We start from the raw sequence: 24058 nt of genomic DNA on the forward strand, positions 1-24058 counted from the left end.
ATTGGAGTGGCTTTACATAATGAGCATCTTGAATATTGTCACATGAACAAACGCACTGAAGGTCAAACGCAACACATGGCATTCAGAACAAATGGACCACACCCCAAACCTTTCTTCAAGACAGCATGGTCACAAAATGGTAACTCAGGGAAATAAACCAGCAGCATATACAAACGACCTTCCAGGTACAACACTCAACTGAACGAGGTGTMCTTTTATACATTTCAAGCATGTCCTTCCCTAATAAGGGTGCCCAGGGAAACACTGACCAGCCSGTCACAATATTCTTCAGTTACAAGCCTGAATGGATTTCTCTCAGGTTTTCTGCCAAATCAGTTCTGTTGTACTCACAGACACTATTTTAACAGTTTTGGAAACTTTAGTGTTTTCTATCCAAARCTACCAGTTACAGTGGGGAGAACAAGTATTTGATACACTGCCGATTTTGCAGGTTTTCKTACTTACAAAGCATGTAGAGGTCTGTAATTTTTATCATAGGTACACTTCAACTGTGAGAGACGGAATCTAAAACAAAAATCCAGAAAATCATATTGTATGATTTTTAAGTAATTAAATTAAGTAATTAAACGATTCACCCGATATGTATGAAAATACCCTCAAATTAAAGTCAGACAGTCTGCACTTCACCCTCATTGTCATTGTATCCTTTCAAACTCAAAGTGCTAGAGTACAGAACTGAAATAACAAAAACATGGTCACAGACCAATGAATTATGGTGCTCACTGTATCTATCTATCTATTATGTGTGGGAATACTTTGGAACAGACTTCCAAACGTTAAAATCACTTAGAGCCGATTTACTGTTGTTTTTACAGTCCTTTATATCCAACGATAAAATGAAAATATACAAATAATATTTTTTGCTCAGAAAACTTGGGGGGGGGAGTCAAATAAAATCACCAGCGGGACGCCAGTTAGGGATCCCTGCTGTATAGTATGATGTTGATGAAAGGCCAAACCATATTCTAGATTCTACTTGTCCTCGTAGTCCAGTTGGAGGTCCTCGTAGTCCAGTTGGAGGTCCAGTGTGAAATGTTTGGATGTGAGGAGTAGTATCCCAGCAGCATAGGCCAAAAACTGTGTCAAAATGATTGATCTTGTTACAACAGCAGAGTATCCTGGGCAACAACGTCATGGGGACTAGAGCATTTCTAAGGGAGTGCACTTATACTGTACTCTAGTCTATGGTTTATCAAGCTTTGATATTTGAATAATGATGGACTATATTATTCACAGTAATCCACACTCCATTTTTATCAAAAAAAACTCTGAACAAAGGACACATTTACCACAAAAGGCAACATCTTCCCAAACACACATCTTAACCTCGAGAGGTCTAAGACATTTATTTTATTTTACAAAATTGGGAAACCTGGAGCAGGATCCATTCTTGCGGAGTCCAAATGTAACTGTCTCTGTGTGTGTGTGTCAAACCTCTCTCTCGGTCAAACCTTTCTCTGCCTGGGATTGCTGATCACACTAATACATCATGTGCAAATTTCCTGCTGTTTTCGGTGATTGGGCGTTTAAGATGTGATTAGAGACTGAGTGTGTAGAGGGGCTGTACAACGATTCATGATTTTAATATGGCAAAATTTGAAGCTCAGCGAATTAGTTAAATGTTAATGTGGAGACACTTAGCATCCCCCCGCCTTTCCCTTCATTCTCCGTTTTCCTTAGGGAAGACCTTTAACAGATGAGTCTGCATATTCCTACCACTGAACTCCAGGCATTATTGTTATCGGATGATCAATTTGTAAGCAGCAAACTCCTAATCAGAGGTCTTAGTACAGCCTTTGCTTACTTGGATATAGACCCTGCCTTCAGGCCTATCAAATTCCTCCACCAATCACAACTAACGAAGGAGCTTAGTTCTGTGGAACATACAGTATCTCGCCCCATGGAGAGTGACGAGAACCTAATGTTCTGTCTACCTAATGTATCCYGATATAGTATGAAACATCCAAGTTGGTATCGGTGAATATACATAAGCAGTAAGCAGTTCCACTCAAAACACACAGTTAGGCATTCACTTTGTTTAGTAAAATTCAGAAAGGTTACACCACGTGTACATTTAGCCATTTATTKGAAAWGATTAACAATGTAAATTCTTTGCGTTAGGCCCTGCTCCTTCAGGGTAGCTCACCGACTGATCGAAACGTCATAAAGATAAAATAACTACAGGCAGTGAACACGGTATGCTATACCAATCCCCTGCAGGAATAAAACATATATAGTAAATCAGCAAGCATAGCGAGTAACTGCTAGTTACAGCAACAGCGGCCAATGCAGGAAGAGACCACCAGCATATGCGCACACGTGCCCTCCAGAATTGAGGAGCGTGTACAGAACTGGTCCAACTTAAAGACTGCAATGTAGAGTGTTGAACACAATTGTGCAAAGTACTACAAAGTAGTGTACAATAGGGTAAAGACAACCCTACAGTGATGAAAAGGTAGTAAACAAAGATTCAAAGGTTTCAGTTCATTCAACACCATAAACAGGCATGACATCGACGAGTGATTTAAAAAAGTAAAAGGTATCCTTTCAACACGTTATGTTTAATCAAATGTTACAATGAGTTGCTTTTCTTTCATCCTGTAGATATTGACTTGTTTATTTTTACTAAAGAGCACTGTTCTTTTCCCATGTGAGTTTAATTAAATTCCAACCTCATTCCCAATGTTCTTCGTATGTGACTACTGGTGTTCTATTTCTCATACCATATTGACCTGTACCCTAATGCCGTGTTAATATTGAGCGGCATCGTGCAGTGAAACATCGAAAGCCATTCAAATTCAATGGAAGGGAAAATGAAGAGAAGCAGAGTGGGTGGGGACTGTTGAGCAAAGCGAGCATGGGTGAGGAGCTGAACAGAACAGGACTAAAGTTGGGGAAAGCTGAACTTTATGCAAATACTCTGCAATATCGTGACGCAAGTGACCAATTGAAGCTCACCACAGCTTCCAGCCCTACTGGATTGGCTGTTTGATACTTAGCACTACCTGCTTGCTAGCACCCACATGAGAGCAAAGCTAGCATGGCTAGGGAGGGCCGCTTGTATAGTCAAAACCCACCTTCATACCTCTATTTCTGCTCTAAAAGCACAGTCGTTGTGTGCGGTATACAATTGCTTGTAGGAGCGTACTGATAGAAATAGAACTCAACCGTGAAGAAATACTGTATATGCTGAACAATTCAAAAATGCCCATGCTGATGTGCTGTTACTTAAGCAATAAGGCACAAGAGGCAGTGCATATATCATGAATGTAGCCACAGGTAAATGGGTTTTTCACCCGACGCGATAGGGAGAGCCAATTAACTATTTACCGTGACTGTATTCATGATACAGCACTGCATAGCCTGCTTTGTTGCTTTTATAAAACTGTTACCAACAATAACAATGAATTACATATTTTCATTCAAACGCTATTTTGATAATTCATACAATTTAATTATTCCACCAGAACATATAGTCTGGACAAAAATCTGGTTGTTGTGCTTTTAGTCATGTTGCTACAGACACGACCTAGTCGTAAATTATTTCAGCATAGTTGCTATGCAAAAGGACTGGTCTTCTGTTCTTAACAAAATAGCTGTTATGCAGGCTTATAACATTCTTGTCATTTGCTAGCTAGCCAACTTCAGCAAACTCAGTCACGTCAAACATTGAAACCTGCAGCATTTTCGTTTGAGCTTTTTTGTCTACTGGGATGTGTCATGATAATGATGTGATGGGTGATTTGACTGGCTCAGAAAAAGTTGTCTTGTCTGGGCACCATTTGTATGGTACAACATTGTTTCCGAGGTCAGACAGGCTGTACCAAACAAAATGCCAGGCAAAAGAAATAATGTGCGACTGAGATAAATACAAGAGATGATTCAACAACATGAACATGATATTCTTATGGAAGTGCAGTGATAATTTTCAGATGAAACTGTTAGCAGCCATAGGTGTGTCTGTGACGGCCAATACAGCATGGCTTGGAACACTGCTCGTCCAAGCAGCATCCAGGGTTCAAACACCCAGTTTTATAATGTACTGTATTAGAGGAAACCTTTTCTTAATCTTTCTATAGGGCTTTGGATTAGCCTTAGCTAAGTGTATTCTAACGTCACTGGATTATAACAGTATAATAACCAAGCCTTTCTGTATTGATATTTGTGAGTAGGAAGAGAGCCTAGTGATGTAACATATCGTACTTAAATTGCAGGGGCAGCATTGTTGGTCTAGAAGACCCCCGAGGCTCAGTTTGATTCCGGCAGATTTATTTAGCTTCCTTGGTTATGCAACACCATCTCAGCTTTCAAGCAGTCGCACCAGCCTCTGGATCACCTTTGACTCCTCGCATGGGTGGCTATAGCTACTGAGCTACACTCCCCTGATACTGTAGCAGCCTGAGATGAAACAGAGCAAGAGATCCTCAGAGATCTGAGTAATAACACCCCAGGAATGCAGACAACATGAACACCACCATTGGTATCAAAACAAGATAACAGATCTTGTTAAGTTATGAAAAGTCTGAAATCATTTGGTTAATTCAACATAAATGTATTTTCAGGATATTTTATATCACTACTGTGCTGGATATTTGACCAGAAATGTTTTTCTCTATGTGACATGTTAAAGCAAGTCCCTAGAGGAAATGGTGACTGAATATGTGGAAATAAACTGAATTGAACTGGCAGTATTTAAACTCCACATTCCACCCCTTCTCTACTATACGCATTTATTTACACATACTATCTTAATAGAATATATAGCATTTTGCCACTACCCACTATGTATTATCCACACTACTACTCAAGTCTTGCCTCACAACAAATATGAGGGGAAATAAATGTATAGCACAGAGCAGTCTTAGGGCTGGTACTGAGGAACTGCTTCAGTTTACACTAATGTAACTGACATAAAATCAATCCATCAAACGTGAAAGGCTAGGCACCAGATTATTCAAAGAGGACATGCAGCTACATTTACAGTTGAAGTCGGAAGCTTTACATACAACTTAGCCAAATACATTTAAACTCAGCTTTTCACAATTACTGACATTTAAATGAGAGTACAATTCCCTGTCGTATGTCAGTTAGGATCACCACTATTTTAAGAATGTGAAATGTCAGAATAATAGGAGAGAGAATTATTTACTTCAGCTACTGAAGCTTCCCACAATAATTTTGGTGAATATTGGCCCATTCCTCCTGACAGAGCTGGTTTAACCGAGTCAGGTTTGTAGACCACCTTGCTCGCACACGCTTTTTCAGTTCAGCCCACACATTTTCTATGGGATTGAGGTCAGGGGCCTTGTGATGACCACTCCAATAACTTGACTTTGTTGTCCTAAGCCAGTTTGCCACAACTTTGGAAGTATGCTTGGGGTCATTGTCCATTTGGAAGACCCATTTGCGACCAAGCTTTAACTTCCTGACTGATGTATTGAGATGTTGCTTCAATATATTCACATCATTTTCCATCGTCATGATGACATCTATTTTGCACCAGTCCCTCCTGCACAAAGCACCCCCACAAACATGATGCTGCCACCCCGTGCTTCACGGTTGGGATGGTGTTCTTTGGCTTTGCAAGCCTCCCCCTTTTCCACCACACATAACGAGAGTCATTATGGCCAAACGTTCTATTTTTGCTTCATCAGACCAGAGGACATTTCTCCAAAAAGTACGATCTTTGTCCCATGTGCAGTTGCAAAACAGTATTCGGCTATTTGTGGCAGTTTTGGAGCAGTGGCTTCTTCCTTCTGAGTGGCCTTTCAGTTACGTCGATATACGACTCGTGTTACAGTGGATATATATACTTTTGACCCGTTTCCTCCAGCATCTTCACAACTCCTTTGCTGTTGTTTGGGATTGATTTTTGCACTTTTCGCCCTAATGTACATTCATCTCTAGGAGACAGAACGCGTCTCCTTTCTGAGCGGTATGGCAGCAGCGTGGTCCCATGGTGTTTATACTTGCGTACTATTTGTTTGTACAGATGAACGTGGTACCTTCAGGCATTTTGAATTTCTCCCAAGGATGAACCAGACGTGTGGAGGTCTACAATTTGTTTTGAGTCTTGCTGATTTCTTTTGATTTTCCCATGATTGTCAAGCAAAGAGGCACTGAGTTGAAGGTAGGCTTGAAATACATCCCACAGGTACATCTCCAATTGACTCAAATGACATCAATTAGCCTATCAGAAGCTTCTAAAGCCATGACATACATTTTCTGGTATTTTCCAAGCTGTTTTAAGGCACAGTCAACTTAGTGTATGTAAACTTCTGACCACTGGAATTGTGATAGATTATTTCACTGTCTGTAAACAATTGTTGGAAAATACTTGTGTCATGCCACAAAGTAGATGTCCTAACGACTTGCCAAAACATATAGTTTGTAAACAAGAAATCTGTGGAGTGGTTGAGTTTTAATGACTTCAACCTAAGTGTATGTAAACTTCCGACTTCAACTGTATGCACTGAGACTGCGCACATGTTGATAAAATGCGGGACATGATTGTTAGGTTGCGGAATGGGGATAAAATGTGGGACGTAGTCACCCTATGTTATCTGTTACATCTTTGTGAATGCCCTCCTATCAAAGCCAAAAATAGCAGAGTACATAAAATGACTAAGAATGCTCAAAACTATGTGCTGTAATTTTTTCATTCTTCAAAATTGAGTGGTGCCATTATTTTCTAACTAAGTATACCATTTCACATGCTTGGAAATTAATAAATTGACTTGACTTTAGTGTTAGCCATGTAATAAATGACAGCATGCCACCCAAACAGAAATAACTGTTATGGCCTCCTTTGTTTATTCTCAAATTAATAGCAACATGTCCTGTTCCCTATATTTCTCATTCCGGTTGAGATAGGAGACGAGCCTGCTGTGGACAGTCCACAAGGAACGGACTCCATGTCTGCTGAATAACGTCACATTCAGAAACAGAAGACATGCCTCAACCATTGCTGGTAAGTACTCAAACAATGCCATAAATGTTCTGGTTTACATTTTAGCACTTGTTTTGTACTGGGATGTAATGCAATCCCTGGCCTATCCAGACAGTTTTATTCTAACGAAAGGACAAGGTATTGCCCATCGAGATACTTTGGTCAACATGTTATGTCATATTGGGATGGAAATACAATCATTGCCTGTCCAAAAGTTAACTTAATTGCCCCTCCTGGTTGACTTGGGAAAAGTGGGGGTTTCTTTGGGGAATGGTGCTCCCTTTCAAGTGTGCTCCGAGGCACCCTTTTTTAGTGTGAGGCCTGACTTATTCCACTAACTACACTAATCTGATCAACTGAACCCAGCCTGAATGCAATGTAGTAAACCAAGAAGTGTTCCATATGTTCTTTCTATATGTACGGCAACTCTTTGTGTTTAGATTGAATTCACTGGTTTATCATCTTCTCTTTCCAGGCACTCCAAGATTCAACACTGTCTCCCAAAACAATCAAAACACTGGATTGCATGGCCAATATATATCAGCCCACCACTCAAAGATTCAGGAATAACCTGATAGAGCGTGTCCTGCAGAGACTCATGGACAAATACAGGGAGCCCAAATCCTGTGGAAGAAGCCGTCGTCTGGCTGACAAAATTGCTCCAACCCAAAACCCAGCAAGGAAGACATCATTGACGCACACACATCAAGATTCAAGGACACTTGGAGGGTATTCTGACACCCCAACATCCATGGACATGGCCCTCCTTGCACTACAGCCTAATACAACACACTAACGCAGTGGTGAGTCAAGATTATATTGAGTCAAAATGCAAGCAGAGATCTACTGTACCGCTCAGATTTTTTACGTAAGCCTATGTAACATTAACCAGTTAAAAACAGTTATGTAGCAATGAGTTGTGTGCAGTAAGCTATAGGCCCAATACATTATCACTGCATTTTGCCATGTATGAAATGCCCTGCCAAAGTTGTTATTTTCAGACCATTTTGAAATTCTATTTAAAAAATGTATGGAGTAACAACATTAATTGGTGCATGAGGCAGAAATAATGCAGTGTGACACTGGTAATAGATTATTGTTTGTATTACTTGCGAGCATAGCTGAGTGAGCATAAACATTTATTAATAATTTTTTACTGGACTGATGACCAGCATCTGATGGTCAGTCTGAGGGGAAGGGAGGGAGCAGTGGTGAGGCTGCCTCTCACCCGACTAACCGTCCCTCTGCTCTCCCTCCCTCCGCTGAGAAAAGGGGACCGTCTTCGAGCTGATGGCAAAGTCACACTGCATTATTTCTGCCTCATGCACCAATTAATGTTGTTACTCCTATGACCAGAGAAATTGAAATATACCTTGACATAAAAAAGACAAGCCGCTAATAATAATGCAACTTATCGGAACACATTGCTATACTCATTCAATGCAGCTGCAGCGCTGGTTGTAGTGTGAGTGGAAGTAGGGAGACAATGTAATTGTCTGCATCATTTCCAATCCCCCCATATATTTTTTGGTAAATATATCCATACACGTATGCCTACATATACACATACATACTTTTTTAAGAATACCTTATTATTCCCCGCAAACCCTACCACCTTCCCCAATTGGAGTAAACTAATAAACACTTAGACTTCTACCTTCAGTTTATACAATCTATTTTACAATAGTTATATATTTTTGTTTTTTTTGTCTTCCTCTTTTTGTGATGTCCATCCAGTTTGATTTCTATTTGTAACTGCTATTTCACAACATTTGTTGGATATTGACTATGGCTTTTCAAATCACCCAGTATTGCCATCTGCAGCGTTAGTTCTAGGCAAATGTTGCAATTCTTCAGCCATTCCTGGACCTGTGACCAAAAACGAGCTACATATGGACAGTACCAAAGTAAATGACTCTGCCTCCTCACAGCAAAATCTGCAGAGCTGGGAAGATTGTATCCCCCATWTATACAACATTCTATTGGTTGCAAGAATTCTGTATAGTCATTTAAATTGAAAAATTTGAAGTTTTGAATCCGGCGTTGTTTTGCATATCAATTCATAAACTACATCAAAAATCTCTTCCCAACTATTTAGCAATTTATATATGGCACAGCTGTCAGTTTTTTGGTCCTTAAATGAAATTGGTATACGTTTTTACTTATCACACTTTTCTTTAATACAGGGCCGACATACAAGTTCCTTACTTTTTTCCCCTCTTCCATTTTTGTGGTAATGCTGCAATTAATTGGTTGTAATTTTGTGTTGAGCAGACAGTTCCATATGTCTGTGTTAGCTGCATGTGTGACATAACTCCACCAGGCCTATTTATGATATCATTCACTAACCTTTTAAATATATATTTTTTTAATGTCTTCGAAAAATATATATATTTTTAAATCAATTAGTATATTTGAGTTTAACCACAATATTTGTTGTATTATTTGTTCTGTCTTCTCAGGTGGATTAAACTGAAATTGCAACCAACTTTCTAAGGCTTGTTTAAAAAATAACGATATTTTGGAGATTATTTCCTTTTCAAACAACCGAAAGTGAGCAGGTGTAATCTGAATAAAGGGAAAAAGGCCATACTTGACCATAGGATGAGACATTTCTACCAATTTACTGGAAAACCAGTTAGGATTTGAGTATAACTTTTGAATGACTGATACCTTTAGTGAGAGGTCTAATGCTTTAATAATTTCTGCCCTCCGAATTCATATTCGTTATATAAATAGGCCCTTTTAATTTTGTCCAGCATGCTGTTCCAAATAAAATTTAATATTTTTTGTTCATATAATTTAAAAAGCAAGTCACTAGGTGTAGGCAAAACCATAAGCAAATAGGTAAACTGTGATATGACTAAAGAGTTAACCAGGGTGATTTTTCCACAAATAGACAGGTATTTTCCTTTTCATGTTAACAAGATCTTATCTATTTTTGCTAACTTTCTATAAACATTTATTGGAGTGAGATCATTTTTCTTTTGGGATTTGTATACTGAGCGAGTATGTCCATCCACATCTCCGTCAGACTATTTAATTGGTAAACTACACAGTAATGTAAAATTTGCATTTGTTAGAGATCCAATACATAATATAGTACATTTATCATAATTTGGTTTTCGCCCAGAGAAGATAGCAAAAGTATCTAGATCCTCTATAAGGCCGTGGAGAGATTCTAATTGTGGTTTTAAAAGAAAACATGAATCAGCGTACAATGACACCTTAGTTTTTAAGCCATGGATTTCTAATCCCTTAGTATTATTGTTTGATCTCATTTTAACAGCTAACATTGATGGTAATAATAAATAGATATGCCGATAGAGGACAACCTTGTTTTACTCCTCTAGATAGTTTAAAACTTTGAGATGTAGCCATTATTTACTATTTTACACCTAGGGTTACTATACATAATTTTAACCCATTTTACAKGAGATTCCCCAAAATTGAAATATTCTAGGCATTTATATATAAGTCGTACTTTATCAAAAGCCTTTTCAAAATCAGCTATGAAAACCAGGCCTGGTGTTCCCAATATTTCATAGTATTCCATTGTTTCCAGTACTTGTCTTATATTATCTCCAATGCATCGTCCATGTAAAAAAACCTGTCTGATTAGGATGAATAATATCTGACAATACTTTTTTAATTCTATGCACCAAGCATTTTGCAATGATTTTTGCATCACAACACTGAAGTGTAAGAGGTCTTATTWTTTTTTTTAATGGACTGGATCTTTATATATACACACACACACCACTTGGGTCCTGTTTCAGTAATAATGATATCAGACCTTGTCTGATAATCAACCATTTATATAGGAGTGGTTAAAACATGCTAATAATGGTCCTCTGAGTACATAAAAAAAGTAGTTTTTGCATACTTCCACTGGTATGCCATCCAGCCCTGGAGTTTTCCCAGCCTTAAAGGCTTTAATTGCATCAAGAAGTTCCTCCTCTGTAATTTGGCCTTCACATGAGTCTTTCTGTACAGATGTTAATTTTACGTTATAATTAGGAAAAAAATCCATACAATTAGTTTCAGTTAGTGGAGATGGGAGACTGAAACGAAAACATATTCTTAGAGTACTTTACTTCCTCTTTCAAAATATCATTTGGTGAATCATGCGTGACTCCATTTGTAACAAGTTTCAATATATTTATTTTGGTAGCATTTCTATATTGAAGATTGAAAAAGAATTTGGTGCATTTTTCCTCATATTCCATCCAGTTCACTTTATTTTTATAATATATTACACTGGATCTTTATTGAATAAGTTCCTCCATTTCTTTTTCCTCTAACTTATTCTGTGCCTCTATGGTACAGTTTTTATTGCTATCTATCTAACTGTACTGTTAGTCCTTCAATTTCCTTTGTTAATATGGACTCTTGATCTAAATTGCTTTTGTTTCATAGATGAGTCCTGAATTGCATGGCCTGTAAAAGGCACATTTAAAAGTGTCCCATACAATAAGTGGATCTGCTGTACCTATGTTATGTCTGAAAAAGTCAGTTATAAATAGTTTAGAACTAGGACAGAAGAATTTAATCATCTAGTAGGCTTTGATTAAATTTCCAATATCCTCGCCCACGTGGAAATTCTGTAAGAGTAATATATATGCCAAATATGTGATGATCCGACCGCATTCTGTCCCCTATCAACACTTTTGGTGCCAGGGAGAATGGCATAAGAAAGTAGTCAAGACGACTAGCTTGATTAAGCCTCCGCAATGTATATCTCACTAGGTCAGGGTGGCTTAAAGTGTTGACAGTGCTGAATAACAACCTAAACATGAACCTACTAATAAAAACAGCAGCTCTTTGCTGTATTCATTGAGTCTCTCTATAGTCATGGTTTTACACGTTTTGAAACCTCACAGTATAAACTTTGCTTTGCATTCGAGGATTCTTTTTACAGTCTATGGCTCGAGGAAACTGTGCAGACACGGTGATCCGAGCCATCTGATTAGCCAGTTGTTTGATTTGCTCTCTGGGCCTACCGGTTAGGCAGAGTTCTACTTTCAGACACATGACATGGGAACAATTTGCCTTCACAGAGCTAGGGCTGCTAAATCAAGTGCATCACTTTTTCAGGACCCTCCTTTCAAAGATTATTCGTAAAAGTCCAAATAACTTCACAGATCTTCATTGTAAAGGGTTTAAACACTGTTTCCCGTGCTTGTTCAATGAACCATAAACAATTAAATGAACATGCACCTGTGGAACAGTCATTAAGACACTAACAGCTTACAGACGGTAGGAAATTAAAAGGTCAGAGTTATGAAAACTTATGACCCTAAAGAGGTCTTTCTACGGACTCTGAAAAACACCAAAATTAAGATACCCAGGGTCCCTGCTCATCTGCGTGAACGTGCCTCAGGCATGCTGCAAGGAGGCATGAGGACTGCAGATGTGTCCAGGGCAATAAATTACATTGTCCGTACTGTGAGACGCCTAAGATAGCGCTACAGGGAGACAGGACTGACAGCTGATCAACCTAGCAGTGGCAGACCACATGTAACACCTGCACAGGATTGGTACATCCGAACATCACACCTGCGGGACAGGTACAGTATTGCAACAACTGCCTGAGTTACAGCAGGAATGCACAATCCCTCCATCAGTGCTCAGACTGTCCGCAATAGGCTGGACTGAGGGCTCGTAGGCCTGTTGTAAGACAGGTCCTCACCAGACAGCACCGGCAACAACGTCACCTATGGGCACAAAACCCACCGTCTCTGGACCAGACAGGACAGGCAAAATGTGCTCTTCACTGAAAAGTCAAGGTTTTGTCTCACCAGGGGTGATGGTCGGATTCGTGTTTATTGTCGAAGGAATGAGTGTTACACCACGGCCTGTACTCTGGAGCGGGATCGATTTGGAGGTGGAGGGTCCGTCATGGTCTGGGGCGGTGTGTCACAGCATCATCGGACTGAGAGTGTTTTCATTGCAGGCAATCTCAACACTGTGCGTTACAGGGAAGACAACCTCCTCCCTCATGTGGTACCCTTCCTGCAGGCTTATCCTGACATGACCCTCCAGCATGATAATGGCACCAGCCATACTGTTCGTTCTGTGCGTAATTTCCTGCAAGACAGGCATGTCAGTGTTCTACATTCTTAACAATTTTAACATATTCCAAGCAAAATTGTACTTCACCGGCTCCAACGCTCGTCGGATGCAGCAGGGCTTGCAAACTATTACAGACTACAAACGGAAGCACAGCCGAGAGCTGCCCGAGAGCTGCCCATGGCCAGCGAAGAGCCCGGATCTCAATCCCATTAAGCACGTCTGGCACCTGTTGGATCGTCGGGTGAGGGCTAGGGCCATTCCCCCCCAGAAATGTCTGGGAACTTACAGGTGCCTTGGTGGAAGAGTGGGGTAACATCTCACAGCAAGAACTGGCAAATCTGGTGCAGTCCTTGAGGAGATGCACTGCAGTACTTAATGCGGCTGGTGGCCACACCAGATACTGACTGTTACTTTTGATTTTGACCCCCCTTTGTCCAGGGACACATTATTCAATTTCTGTTAGTCACATATCTGTGGAACTTGTTCAGTTTGTGTCTCAGTTGTTGAATCTTGTTATGTTCATACAAATATTTACACATGTTAAGTTGTAAATAATAAACGCAGTTGACAGTGAGAGGACGTTTCTTTGTCTCCCTAATTTATAAAATGTGGATATCTTCATAGCCTTTTCATGTCTATTCCTGCATATTCAAGTCATCACTTATTKTTTTTTTCTGAAAATGAATGCAGTTGACAGTGAGATTACTTTTCTTTTTTTGCTGAGTTTATATAAAATATGAATTACCATGTATAGCTTTGTAAGACTATAAATGACCAACCACCCAGCTTGAGTAGATAGGTATATTTCCCTGCTTTTTAGATGAGCTGGCTAGTAGATACCCATAGACTTCCAGAAATTGTGCTAAGCTAACGATATGCTTCCTTAAACGTCGTTCAAACTGCACGTCGATACATAAAAATTTGTGACTCTGGGAAAGTCAGAAATAACCCAAAATATCCCTTTAAGTGCTATGGAGAGCTGCTATTCTGGAAACCTACAGTAGGCAGAATCTACATTCGACATAAAAAAATAAATATATATAGAAAAACATCAATTCAAATTTCGGATAGATTTTTAAATGGAATGTTTGTAGATTACTGTAAAGAATCCTGATTGCATATGATTATGTTCCAATGCAGTGATTTCCACAATGCAAACGCAACCTACTCTTTCTTAGCCCAGTGAAAACATTCCATTTTGTTTCACGTCGGGGAAAATGGCTTCAGTCGTGCCATTTTCCTGACATCACCTCTACTCAACGTCTGTCGAGGAACAAGAGATTTGTGCCATGTGTCATCACAGCAAGGCCACTGAACTCCAGAGTCACACTCTAGTGCTGGATACGAAACAGCCCAAAATAAGATAGCACACTTCTTGTTGTCAGCTTAATGCCACCAGAAAATAGGTTAAATGGTACTAATCTACACTATATGGGAGCTTATTTTATTTTATTAAGGGTGACGATTCTTGAAAACGACCCGAACCAGCAACCTTCCCGCTAGCCATGGTTGGCTGAGATAATGAGTGGGTTGGACATGCTGAGAGATGAGTGAGGATTGGTCTGCCATATAGCAAGCTTCTGTCTATTTGAGCTGGTCAGTATGTGTAGGTAATCCTGTTTAGCGCTGCTTTTTTTGTGTGTGTATTAAAACTGCATAAGTGTTGCTCTCCACTTTGTGGAAGACTGAGTTTTGAGTATGATAGCTAAGGAGATGGAGAAAACACCCGTCTCCGGATTACATCTTCAAACTAAGGGATCCGACGTGTCCAACCACGAACGATGTATACGGGCTACAAGCTACATTTTCTGTTATTACACGTTTTTAATTTTGACAGAAAGAGCCATTTGATTGGCTAGCTATAGCCTAATGTTAACTGACTAACATTGAACTTGGTTGGTTAGCCAAGTTACCTGCAGATTCATGCAGGGTAGTAACTTCATGAGTTGCGATTATGGTTCATTGTTCACCTAGAGCTAACGTTACATGTATGACCATATTATTCACATCTCAGAGCCATTTACTTAGCTAGCTATAGCCTAATGTTAGCTAGCTAACATTGAACCTGGTTGGTTAGCTATCTGCAGATTCATGCAGGGTATTAAAGTCACGACTTGTGATTATGCAAGTAACCTTTTCAGTGCTTTCTTAAATTTAGTCTGGCCATCTACCCCGATTGCAGAGCACTCTCAGAGGGTGCCAGAGAGCGCAGAATAACTGATGAATTTACGAATGCTCAACACCCGTTGAATATGGCCGGTGTCAGTAAATTTCTGCAAAAAAAGCATAATTAAATTGTTGCCAGCAGCACAGTTACAGTCACCAACGCTCTGGATAACCAGCTCTGCTAGGGCAATTAAAATGGTCAGAGTGAGGTGTTCTCTCATTATGTGTATGGAAGTAGCTAGCAAGCTAGCCAATATTAGCCAGTTACAACAGCAGTCAAGCACCCGAGCTGAGGTCAGAACGTTCGAATCAACCCTACTAAAATCGGCCAAAGCGTCCAGTGTGCACTCAACGCGAAARGCTCTGAATTTACAAATGGACAAACTGACAAAACAGTTGCAGTCACCAACGCTCTGGATAACATAACGGCCTAACCACCTCTGCAAGGGCCAGTAATGTTCAGTGAGCTGTTCTCTCACTTAGATGTCTGGAAGTAGCTAGCAAGTTAGCTAGGGTGCTTGACTGTTAGTACATTGGATAGAAAACACTCTGAAGTTTCTAAAACTGTTTGAATTATGTATGTGAGAATAACAGAACTCATATAGCAGGCAAAAACCTGAGAAAAAATCCAACCAGGAAGTGGGAAATCTGAGGTTGGTTGTTTTTCAACTCATTCCCTATTGCAGATATAGGTGGATATGGGTCATGTTGCACTTCCTAAGGCTTCCACTAGATGTTAGTCTTTAGAACCTTGTCTGATGCTTCTACTGTGAAGTGGGGCCGAATGAGAGGGGAATGAGCCAGAGGTCTGGCAGAATGCTTTGAGCTCGTGACACTCGTTCACATGAGAGCGAGCTCTGTTCCATAGCTTTTCTACAGACAAAGGAATTCTCCGGTTGGAACATTATTGAAGATTTGTTAAAAACATCCTAAAGATTGATTCTATACTTCGTTTGACATGTTTCTACGGACTGTAATATAACTTTTTGTCTGAACTTTTGCCTGGACCTGCCCGTGAACAACAAGGAGGAATTTGGACATAGATGGACTTTATGGAACATATCTAACATTTATTGTGGAACTGGGATTCCTGGGAGTGCAATCTGACGAAGATCATCAAAGGTAAGTGAATATTTATAATGATATTTCTGACTTATGTTGACTCCAACATGGCGGATATCTTCTTGGGTTGTGTTGGTCTCTGAGCGCCGTACTCAGATTATTGCATGGTTTGCTTTTTCAGTAAAGTTTTTTTGAAATCTGACACAGCGGTTGCATTAAGGAGAAGTATATCTTTAAATCTGTGAATAACACTTGTATCTTATATTAATGTTTATTATGAGTATTTCTGTGATTTGCTGTGGCTCTGTGCAAATTCACGGGATGTTTTGGAGGCAAAGCCAAATGTAAACTGAGGTTTTTGGATGTATTGTGTAACATGTTGTCCCGGGAGCATCATCTGATGAAGAATATCAAAGGTTAGTGATTAATTTTATCAATATTTCTGCTTTTTGTGACTCTCTTTGGTTGGAAAATCGCTGTATGCTTTCTGTGACTAGTTGCTGACCTAACATAATGATACGTTCTGCTTTCGCCGAAAAGCTTTTTTGAAATCGGACATTGTGGTTGGATTAACGAGAATTTTATCTTTAAAATGGTGTCTAATACTTGTATGTTTGAGAAAAGTTTATTATGAGATTTCTGTTGATTGAATTTGGCGCCCTGCAATTTCATTGGCTGTTGGCGATGCGGAACCCCAGTCCTAGACAGGTTAACAATACGACAAACATTGCCTCATTCTGTTCAGGACAACCCAGGGTATAACGCATGTCATCCTTGTAACTGTGGATCAAACATAGCGCTCGTTAACGTTGATACCGTAAATGAAAATTGAAAAGTGAACATTTGGACCCCCAGGTATGTGATTTGCTTGAATGACATCAAAGCAGTATTTATTATAAGCCTCAATGTCTCATCTTTCAGAAAAAAAATTATAATAATAATCGACTCGATTTACAGCATTTCCCTCACTCAGAAAACAACAAATGTGCAAAAGTAGCCCAATTAGTGGGAGGGATGGGGGCATCTTTTGTGCTCAAGTTTATAACGGCTGTCAGTCAAAACCCATACAGCATTTTGCAGTGGAGAACCAGAGCTCTGACGTCATGTATAGCATGTTACTGTACAGCCACTGCGTTCCAATTTAGGTGCTTATCATTGAAAATAAATCTGCCATTTCTAAACCGTATACGYGATGTCAAGGGCCGTGAGTGGAAAGGGCTACTCAGATAACCAGCTCTCAAACTGAGTAAAACTTCAGATACTGGTAATAACATTAACTACAAGTCTCTTTTTTTTTTAATGGTACTTTTAACCCCTTTTCCTCCCCAATTTCGTGATATCCAATTGTCCCATCGCTGCAACTCCTATAAGGACTCAGGAGAGGCAAAGGTCGAGAGCCATGCGTCCTCCGAAACACAACCCTGCCAAGCCGCACCGCTTCTTGACACACTGCTCGCTTAACGCGGAAGCCAGCCACACCAATGTGTCGGAGGAAACGCCGTACATCTGGCCACCATAATGAGTCGCTAGAGCACCATGGTACAAGGACATCCCAGCCGGTCAAACCCTCCCCTAACCCGGACGATGCGGAGCCAAATTGTGCACTGCCTCATGGGTCTCCCGGTTGCAGCCGGCTGTGACACAGCCCGCGATTGAACACGGATGTAGTGATGCCTCTAGCACTGCGATGCAATGCCTTAGACCGCAGCACCACTCGGGAGGCCAAATACAAATCTCTACTTACAAAATATGTCTTCAACTTGAAATATTTATTTTTAGTTTCTACTTTGCAAAATCTGTTGGCTGGGAAACATTTTCTTGAAATTAGTTTAAATTGTTTGTGGTAAACTCATCAAACAGAATGGTTAACATTTCGGAATAGATGCCTTGTTTCCCCAGGTAGGGTTGCAAAGGGTCGGAAACCTTCTGGGAAGTTTTCACACATTTTTCCATGGGAAGTTAAGCCCTGGATTTGGGGAGTTTTGCTTAAATTCATCAAAAAGTTCAGCTTATGTATTCTTTCATCACATGTGCATTGCACTCTTCCAACACATGTACAGCGGATTCTCAAGAGCTTGCACATTAATGAGATGCTATTGAGCCCACACTACTACACTGTCTGAGCCAATGCTTTCTAGTAAGTTTTGATTACAATACTGGGTGGGGTGAATATATTTTATAAGACATAGATGCTTTTTTTGTTAACCTCACTAGCGTAGGGGGCAGCATTCGGAATTTTGGATGAAAAGTGTGCCCAAAGTAAACTGCCTGCTACTCAGGTCCAGAAGCTAGGATATGCATATAATTGGTAGATTTGGATAGATTGTTTTCTAACGTTTCCAAAACTGTTAAAATATTGACTGAGTATAACATAACTGATATGGCAGGCGAAAACCTGAGGAAAATCCATCCAGTGGATTATTATTATTATTTTGAAATGCCTGTTTTTCCATTGAAAGCCTATCCACCATACAAAGACTTATGACCTAGTTCACGATCCCCATGGCTTCCACTACATGTGGCCAGTCTTTAGGCATTGTTTCAGGCTTTTACTCTGAAAAATGAGGGAGAAACACCACTTTCAATTGAAAGGACAGTGGAAATTTCCAGACATGAGTCCTGCGCGTGACCGGGYCTTTCTTGTTTTTCCTTTTCTATTGTCGAAGCTATTGTCTGGTTGAAATATGATCGATTATTTTTGACAAAAACAACCTGAGGATTGATTATAAACATGGTTTGACATGTTTCTACAAATTTTTATGTTACTTTAGATCTTTTGTCTATGTTGTGACCGCGCTTTGTTCCAATGGATTACTGAACAAAACGCACCAACAAAACGGAGGTTTTTGAATATAAAGAGGGACTTTATCGAACAAAATGAACATTTATTGTGTAACATGGAGTCTTGGGAGTGCTACCATATGAAGATCAAAGGTAAGTGATACATTTTATAACTATTTCTGACTTTTATTACTCCTCTTCTTGGCTGCTAACTGTTTGTAATGATTTGTCTGCTGGGCGCTGTTCTCATATAATCGCATGGTTTGCTTTCGCCGTAAAGCCTTTTTGAAATCTGACACAGCAGTTGGATTAACAAGAAGTTATCTTTAAACTGGTGTATAACATTTGTATATTTTATGCATGTTTATTATGAGAATTTTTGTTTTGTTGAGTTTCACGCTCTGCAATTTCACCGGATGTTGTTTGAGACAGTGGATTACTGAACAAAACGCTCTAACAAAAACTGAGGTTTTTGGATATAAAGAGGGACTTGATCGAACAAAACTAACATTTATTGGGTAACTGGGAGACTTGTGAGTGTAATCATATTAAGATCAACGGTAAGTGATTAATTTTATCGCTATTTCTGACTTTTGTTACTCGTCTACTTGGCTGGTTACTGTTTGTAATGATTTGTCTGCTGGGCGCTGTTCTCAGATAATCGCATGGTTTGCTTTTGCCGTAAAGTCTTTTTGAAATCTGACACTGTATGTTTCATGAATATAACACTTGTATGTTTCATGAATTTTTATAATGAGTATTTCTGTTTTTGAATTTGGCGCGCTGCAATTTCACTGGATGTTGGCCAGGTGGGACGGTAGCGTCCCACACCCCCTAGAGAGGTTAACTAGTAAATAATAGCCTACAGCAAATCATTTCAAACTTGTTAACAATTTCTGCTAGTTCGTTTTTGCTACCATGTGGTTTTTAGCTTGCTTGCACCTGCTAACTGAGTACTGTTAATTCACCTGTTTCCATACATGTTTCATTTTAAAACATTTATCTTACAAAGGAGTTGTTTAAAACTTCTTAGGGATAGGGGGCAGTATTCGGAAGTTTGTGCCCAAAGTAAACTGCCTGTTACTCAGGCCCAGAAGCTAGGATATGCATGGTAGTATTGGATAGAAAACACTGTTTCTAAAACTGTTAAAATAATGTCTGAGTATAACAGAACTGATTTGGCAGGCGAAACCCCAAGGACAATCCAGCTTGGATATTTTCTTTTGGGAAGCCAAATTATTAGGAACAGGATTCCAGTTCCTATGGCTGCCACTAGATGTCAGTCTTCAGAAATTACTCAATGTTTTTTAWTTTTTTTTATGAAGAAGTAGTCGTATTCTTTCTAAGTGTCTCTCAGGTGGACTCTAGTCTTTTGGTGCACGTGAATGAGAGTGCGCTCCGTGTTGTTTTTCTCCGGTATTGGAAACAGTTTATTCCGTCTTAAAATGTATCGATTCTTTACATTTTAGGGTACCTGGGGTTGGATTAGAAACGTCCAAACATTTCAAACAACCAGGTAACTTATTAGATCCTCTGTAGGCATGTTGGGCGAGTTGGAACCGGTGTATTACTGAATCAAACGCGCCAAATAAAACAGACATTCTTGGGATATAAAGAAGGACTTTATCGAACAAAAACGACCATTCATTGTGTAACTGAGACCTTTGGGATTGCAAAAAGATGAAGATCTTCAAAAGGTAAGCGATTTATTTCATCGCTATTTCTGACTTTCGTGATGCATCCGTTTGGTTGGAAAATGTTTTTCATGCTTTTGTATGAGGGGCGCTGTCCTCAGATAATCGCATGGTATGCTTTCGCCGTTAAAACCTTTTTGAAATCTGACAAAGTGTCTGGATTAACAAGAAGTTAATCTTTAAACCGATGTATAACACTTGTATGTTTCATGAATGTTTATTATGACTATTTCTGTATTTTGAATTTGGCGCTCTGCAATTTCACCGGATGTTTTCGAGGTGGGTCGCTAGCAGAACGCCTGCACCAGAAAGGTTAATCTAACTGTTTAACTATTTATCTGTACATGGAATTGTATTTGGGTTTTCCCCCCAAATTTTTACAGGAAAATTCCACAGGCACTATCTGATGTGTGGAGACATTTCACTGCAGCTAATGTAGAAGGAAAAGCTGTGTATATTTGCAAATACTGTGCCAAATCATATGTGAAGAAGCAACAAAGATGCAGAATCATCTGGCCAAGTGCATAAAGTTCCCTCGGAGCTCACAAGCAACCTCTGACAAAAGTCTCCCTACTTCTATTCGAGGTGAAAATTATGAATCAGACACCTTATCGATAGCAACAGCTGATGTTCCTCCTGGAATCAGAAGTTTTTTTTGATTCAATGGAGGAACGTAGTCAGAGAAATGCTGATGAATGCTCGAGCTGTGTATGCAACTGGTTCACCTCTGATATTCACAGGCAATGTGTATTGGAAGAGATTTCTGAATGTTCTTCGCCCAGCATACACCCTTACAACCAGACATGCGTTATCTACTCATTTGCTGGAGCAGAGTCCCATGGAGTTCAAGTGAAGGTCAAGCAAATCATAGAGAAAGCAGACTGTATTGCAATCATCTCTGATGGGTGGTCGAATGTTCGTGGGCAAGGAATAACTAACTACATCATCTCGACCCCTCAACCACTATTCTACAAGAGCACAGACACAAGGGACAACAGACACCAGTCTCTACATTGCAGATGAGCTGAAGGAAGTCATCAATGACCTTGGACCACAGAAGGTAATGGCACTGGTGACAGACAATGTTGCGAACATGAAGGCTGCTTGGTCTAAAGTGGAGGAGTCCTACCCTCACATCACCCCATTGGCTGTGCTGCTCATGCATTGAATCTGCTCCTCAAGGACATCATGGCATTGAAAACACTCTACAAGAGAGCCAAGGAAATGGTTAGGTATGTGAAGGGTCATCAAGTTATTGCAGCAAAGTGAGAAGAATAAGAGCACCACATTGAAGCTGGTGTTGTCATCATGTTTGACAGTCATATCACAGTCTGCCGATATGGACAGCCCCATCAAGAGGATCCTCTTGGATGATGTATTTTGGGAGAGAGCGGTAAGTAGACTGAAACATATAGCAGTAGCCATTGCACGGATTGAGGGAGACAATGACATCCTGTCTGATGTTCAGACTCTGCTTGCAGATGTAAGAGAAGAAATTCGTAGTGCCCTACCCACTTCACTGTTGCTCCAAGCAGAGGAAACTGCAGTTCTGAAATACATCAAAAAACGTGAAGACTTCTGCCTGAAGCCCATACACGCCGCAGCGTACATGTTGGACAACAAGTATCATCCAGGCCAAGGTGGCGAGGCACGGTAGTCATGACACCATAGGCCTTGTTGATCTCTGCACCAGACAGGATGGTAAGAGCATCCTGTCTGGTGCAGAGATCAACAAGGCCTATGGTGTCATTACTACCGTGCCTCGCCACCTTGGCCTGGATGAGGGCAAGGTTCTTGGCAGTCTGGCGAAGTACACTTCCAAGCAAGGGCTTTGGCATTGAGATGCAATATTGCAGTATTGCCAACATAACTTATCAGCCACCTGGTGGAAGGGACTTTGTGGATCTGAGGCTCTTTCCCGTTGCCTCCATCATCCTCCAAATCCCACCAACATCAGCCGCCTCGGAGAGCAACTGGTCCTTGTTTGGGAATACATACATCAAAGTACGCAACAGGCTGACCAATACAAGGGTTAAAAAATGTGAGTCATTTTGAGCCTGACAACAAGCCATCCTCAATAAGGTTGGAAAGTGAAGATGAGGCCTTACAGTCACAACAAGCAACAAGATGAGGCCTTAGAGGTGGACATTGAGGAGGTCCAGGGAGAAGACATGGAAGCCTGAGAGGAAGACAACCAAAGCTTTAGTTTCTAGACTATCATTTTACAGATGTATGTTGAAAACATTTTTTGGAGATGCGATGGATCTTTGGGGATCATTCAATATTCCCTTTCTTTTGTTGTTCAGTGAAATCATCCCATGTGAAGAGTCAACTCATTTAATTAAATTTCAACTCGTTACTAAATAGTTTTTTGTATTTCTAATTGGAAGGATTTAATCATTAGCAATTATGTCTACTTATGATAAGGTAAAAGGTTAATGTTTCTGTCTCCATATTATATGGTAAATATATCCAATGCAAAAAACATCTACATTTAAATGCTATATTAATTTGCATATATTTCCGTTAATTCCCATATATTCCCACAGAAAGTTTACACCTCTGAATATTCCCCAAAATGTGCAACCCTATTCCCAGGGGGTTCTCAAAATCCACTATGGTGGCATTTATTTTATGCTAACTGTGCAATCCTTTTTTCCCCCAATGGACTATTTTGATTGTGTGTGGGAAAAGTAGAGCAGCATTACAAAAAGTGACATCACCAAACAACCAACCACACTTAGACCAGGCACATAGCATTTTAAACATTCAACCACCACTTGCCATCACTAGTCAATTTGGGAAATTCATCAAAATGAATTTGAATTGTAAACTAATCTCAAATCAGACAGAACAATGTATGGCTAGAAGCATCATAAGCCGCCATTACACTGTCCTTTCTCCTTGTGAAACTCACCCAGTAGCTGGACCCCTCGTGTCAGGCCGTAGACGTCTATGAGAGCCCAGAGTGGCTCGGAGGCATGGACCCCGCAGAAGAACAATATGGGGCTAGAGTCAATGATACGGTAGAAGACCCGGCCCTTCTTGTCCACCCAGAAGGAGATGATGTTGCCCTCGTTGGACAGCTCCTCGGGCAGGGCCTTGGCCCAGAATCCATTCTGTGAGACAAGGTCTGGGCAGGCGTACTTAGGAAGGTTGTCTGGGTTGATGCGGGATGGGTCCTTGGAGGTGAAGCCCAGACGCAGGGCTCCGCTCCAGCAGCACTGCTTCTTAGTGATCTGGAGGAGAACAGGTAAAGGGGTTTGTACCATTTAAAGCATGATAAAGGGAGTTAAGCTGGTGAATAACC

General features: G+C 40.2%; 1 protein-coding gene across 1 annotated transcript in view; it reads right to left on the bottom strand.

The window, feature by feature from the left end:
* LOC111977486 (E3 ubiquitin-protein ligase NEURL1-like) overlaps nucleotides 1–24058 on the bottom strand; it is a 68386-nt gene that overhangs the window by 32633 nt on the left and 11695 nt on the right. Inside the window, exon 3 of the mRNA XM_024006921.2 lies at nucleotides 23666–23987. Coding sequence (XP_023862689.1) covers nucleotides 23666–23987 — 322 coding nt within the window. The remainder of the gene's footprint in view (nucleotides 1–23665; nucleotides 23988–24058) is intronic.

This window comes from Salvelinus sp. IW2-2015, linkage group LG18, assembly GCF_002910315.2.
Source record: "Salvelinus sp. IW2-2015 linkage group LG18, ASM291031v2, whole genome shotgun sequence".
Lineage (NCBI taxonomy): Eukaryota > Metazoa > Chordata > Actinopteri > Salmoniformes > Salmonidae > Salvelinus > Salvelinus sp. IW2-2015.